The 3891-nt window shown below is 49.7% G+C and overlaps 1 protein-coding gene across 1 annotated transcript; it reads right to left on the reverse strand.

Moving 5' to 3' along the window:
* Positions 1-403: 403 nt before the first annotated feature.
* On the reverse strand, positions 404-2203 carry LOC103583189 (C5a anaphylatoxin chemotactic receptor 1-like; the record flags this gene model as incomplete). The annotated part of the gene is made up of 1 exon (XM_008564576.1): positions 404-2203. A coding segment is annotated over one exon (1050 nt), but the record flags the coding sequence as incomplete, so codon positions are not given.
* Positions 2204-3891: the final 1688 nt, after the last annotated feature.

The following is a 3891-nucleotide window of genomic DNA, read 5'->3' on the forward strand; positions in this document are numbered from 1 at the left end:
TGTCCTGCTGCCAGGGGTTAAGGAGAAGGCTGGAGAGGGCAGAGGGAAGTGGGCATGGCCATAGAAGGGCATCCAGAGGGGTCCTTGTGGTGATGGGAATGTTCTGTATCTTGACTGTTGTGAGACTAACTTTCCTTTGCAGGATGTTTACCATTGTGGGGAACTGGGTACAGGGTACTAAGGATACCTCTGTATTTATTTCTTACATTTATTTAATTATTAATTAATTAATTAATTGTTGCATTGTGTTTGCAATGATCTCAAAATAAAAAGTCTAATTTTTTTTTTTCTTTCCCTTTTTGTCCTTTTTCGTGACCGGCAACGGAATCGCAACCCTCGGTGTTGCGCCCGCACCGCGCTCCGAACCCTCGGCGGGAGCGCCACCGTGCACGCAAGCGCCGCACTCTACCGAGTGCGCCACCAGGCCAGCCCTAATTTTTTAAAAAGCATAAACAAAGCAGTTTTCAAAGTAAAAAAGTCAAGTTCTCCCATGTCCCCATACCAGGAAGCCACTGCTGGATGTGCCTCTGCCCGGCCAATGTTCCCCAACCCGGATCATTGTAGGCGTGCCTTCCGCACACTTTTTACCATGACCAAATAACATCTGCTTACTTAACACTTTTTCTAAAAACCCAATTAAGTAACATTTTAACTGAATGTATTTCTTTAAATCAACTCACAACGGCTTAGCTAGATCTATGGACTTTTGCTCTATCCTCCTAAGCAAGAATAACTTGAGGTGCCGGTGACAATTTTTTCCCAACTCTCCATAAAATAAATACGTGCCTATTTTTTAGAAAGTGAGAACGTTTCTATTTGTGTGTATTCGATATGTTCTGATGAACGCTACACGCACGAGCGTTGCTGTATGGAGGTTCCCAGGTACATCGGTTTCAGTTTGTGTTTCAAAAGACTTGGATGGAAAGACAGGCTTGGTGTCCCCAGAAGGAAGCGTTAATGTTGGAAATGAGGAAGGATGAGTAGGATGAGAAGAGTTAGTTTGGAAGAGGAGGGACAAGTCTGGGAAAGAGAAGGAAGGAAGCAGAGGTCACCAAGACAACGCCACCTCACCAAGAGCTGAGTTGAAATCAGTAGAAAGAGGGTGACCAGCGGGGAAGAGCCTCAGGTGGATGGTGACCTGGGACGCCTCCCCTCACACCGTTTGGCTCTTCTCAGCCGACGTGTCCACCGTGGAGCGTGTGAAAGACTTGCTCTCCCTGACCGCGGACTCGTCCGTCAGCACGTTCCGGAGCAGGCTGGGGAGGGACCTGCGGAGCCGGCCCTGGAAGCCCTGGCCCGCAACCACGTAGATGACGGGGTTGATGCAGCAGTTGATGTAGGCGATGGAGACGCACAGAGGGTCCAACTTGCTCACCTGTTGGAAGATGTCTGAGGACGGCTGGAGCAAGGCCAGCATCATCCCTGTCACCTGGTAGGGCAGCCAGAAGATAAAGAAGCTAGTCACCACTGCCACCACCACCTTGAGTGTCTTGGTGGACCGCGTGGCCCTGCGGCTCCATGTCCGGAGCAGAAGGAAGGTGTAACAGATGGTGAGGGTGAGCAGCGGCCACAGAAAGCCCACGATCAGCCGGACGATGGCCACGGCTTTCTCCCTGCGCTGACCGTTTTTACCATAGTCAACGCCACAGAACACGCCGGGTGGGAAGTGCTCTTCATGCACCGCACGATATAGGAAGGAGGGTATGGTCAGCAGCAGGGCCAAGGCCCAGGCCACGCCACAGGCCACCCAGGCCAAGCCAGCCCCTCGGAAGTTCTGGCACCAGATGGGATTGAACACCAGCACAAAGCGGTCAGCACTGATGGTGGCCAGCAGCAGGATGCTGGCATACATGTTGAGCAGGATTAAGGAGGGCAGGATGTGGCAGGCAGCCACACCAAAGGGCCAGTGGCCGTGCTGGACAATGGATACAAATAAGATGGGCAGTGCCAGGCAGGAGAGGAGGTCGGCCACCGCCAGGTTGAGAAACCAGATGGCATTGATTGTTCGCCTGGCCTCGAATGCCGTCACCCAGACCACCAGGGTGTTGCCCGGCACTCCCACCAGGAAGACAACTGTAAAGATGATCAAGGCCAGGACATCGGGAATGTGCAGTGTGTTGGAAACATTATCCACAGGAGTGCTGGGATCCAGGGTTATGGAATCATAGTTGGAGTAATCATTGGTGCTACTGTCCACGGGATCCTAAGTGGAATCAGAGAGGCAGGGAGAGGATGAGTCTGGAGACACGTGCCAGGGGAGCCTGTCACTCAAGTGACTTTTTGCACTCAAGCTTATCCTGGGAAATGCAGATGTGAAGGCTGACAGTCAGCTGGGGTGTCACGCCATTTATTTATTTACTTACTTGCTTATTTATTTTGGCACAAGGATCCAAACCCTTGACCTTGGTATTACCTACACTGTGCTCTAACCAACTGAGGTAACAGGCCAGCCCCACACCATTTATTAAAATATCGAAATGCTGATTGGTCACTTGCCACCCTGCCATTTCCCTCCAGAACCCCCTGGACTTTCCCATGATCCAGCAACCAAATGGTTAAAGCCCAGCCCTGCTGCAAGGCTGCAGCCTCTATCCATTCTGATTGGTCAGTGACCAGGACATGCCACTTGTTAGAAATTTTTAATATCACTTACAGAGATGCTATTAACAGATAGCTTCCCCACACACATCTGGCTGTCACCACACTCCCTTTTCCTGCCTTCCACCCACTGAGGCAGATGATCAGCTCTGTGCTCCTCCTTCAAGTGGCCACCCAGAGAAGGCAGTGGTTGTGCAGTATCTCATTTACCTTGGAGGGCACAAGATGTAAGGAGGAGGAGGGCACCCCAAAAAACTCAGTCATCAAGATAAGTAATATTTTAATACAATATTTTAAAGAATCCAAATTAATGCCAAAAATCCCAGGTGAAAAAAATTTCCAAGTTTTAAACAAAGACAGCCTGCGTTGTTTGTTTGTTTTGTGACCCTGCATCTATTGTGCAACCGCAGCTGCAGTTTCCAATCAGCCCACGGTGTGCATTCTCAGCTGGGGGAGCTAACGCAGGTGCACAGCGTGACTGTCCACAGTGTGCAAACATATGGCACAAAGAGGGCTTTCTGGACAGTCATGGGGGATCGGGGGCTTTCTGGTGAGTGTTTTCAGAACTTTATTAACTTTTTCTACTTGGTTCAAACTGTGGGAAGATACTTCGCTAAGGGTATATAGGAGCGCGCACGATGTGTTGATGTGTCCTTTTACCCTGGGCTCCAGTTACGGCTCAGAATGGCACTAGGGTTAGGAGTTTTGGCTTTAGGGTCCAGATCCTGACTGCCTATGTGAAGCCTGTGTGACCCTCTCACTGCAAGTTCCCTTACGGCTCCATGCCCTCCCTTTCTTTCCTAGCTAACTCCCACGGAGCGCCTAGCAGCCCATCAGTTTTAACTATCATTATTCCAAAACCATAGGCCATTGGGGAGATTTATCAGTCTTAAGCAGAGAAAAAATATCTGGGGTCAACAAAAGGAAGAATAAGAAATATAGATATGCTAATCACCCTGATTTGATCATCTCACATGGCATCAAAATATCATTCTGTACCCCATAAATATGTACAATTATTATGTGTAAATTAAAAAATAATTTTAGGGCCGGCCCGGTGGCGCACTGGAGAGTGCGCTGCTTGGGAGCGCGGCGGCGCTCCCGCCGAGGGTTCGGATCCCATGTGAAGACCGGTTCCTGCTCACCGGTTGAGCGAGGTGCAGGCGAAACACCGAGTGTTGCGATCCCGTTGCCGGTCCCTGGTATGGGCGCGACACCGAGGGTTGCGATCCTGTTGCCAGTCAGTAAAAAAGACAAAAAGGAAAAAAAATAATAATAATAATAATAATAATA

The sequence above is a fragment of the Galeopterus variegatus genome, unplaced genomic scaffold (genome assembly GCF_000696425.1).
Source record: "Galeopterus variegatus unplaced genomic scaffold, G_variegatus-3.0.2 Scaffold20427, whole genome shotgun sequence".
Classification (NCBI taxonomy): domain Eukaryota; kingdom Metazoa; phylum Chordata; class Mammalia; order Dermoptera; family Cynocephalidae; genus Galeopterus; species Galeopterus variegatus.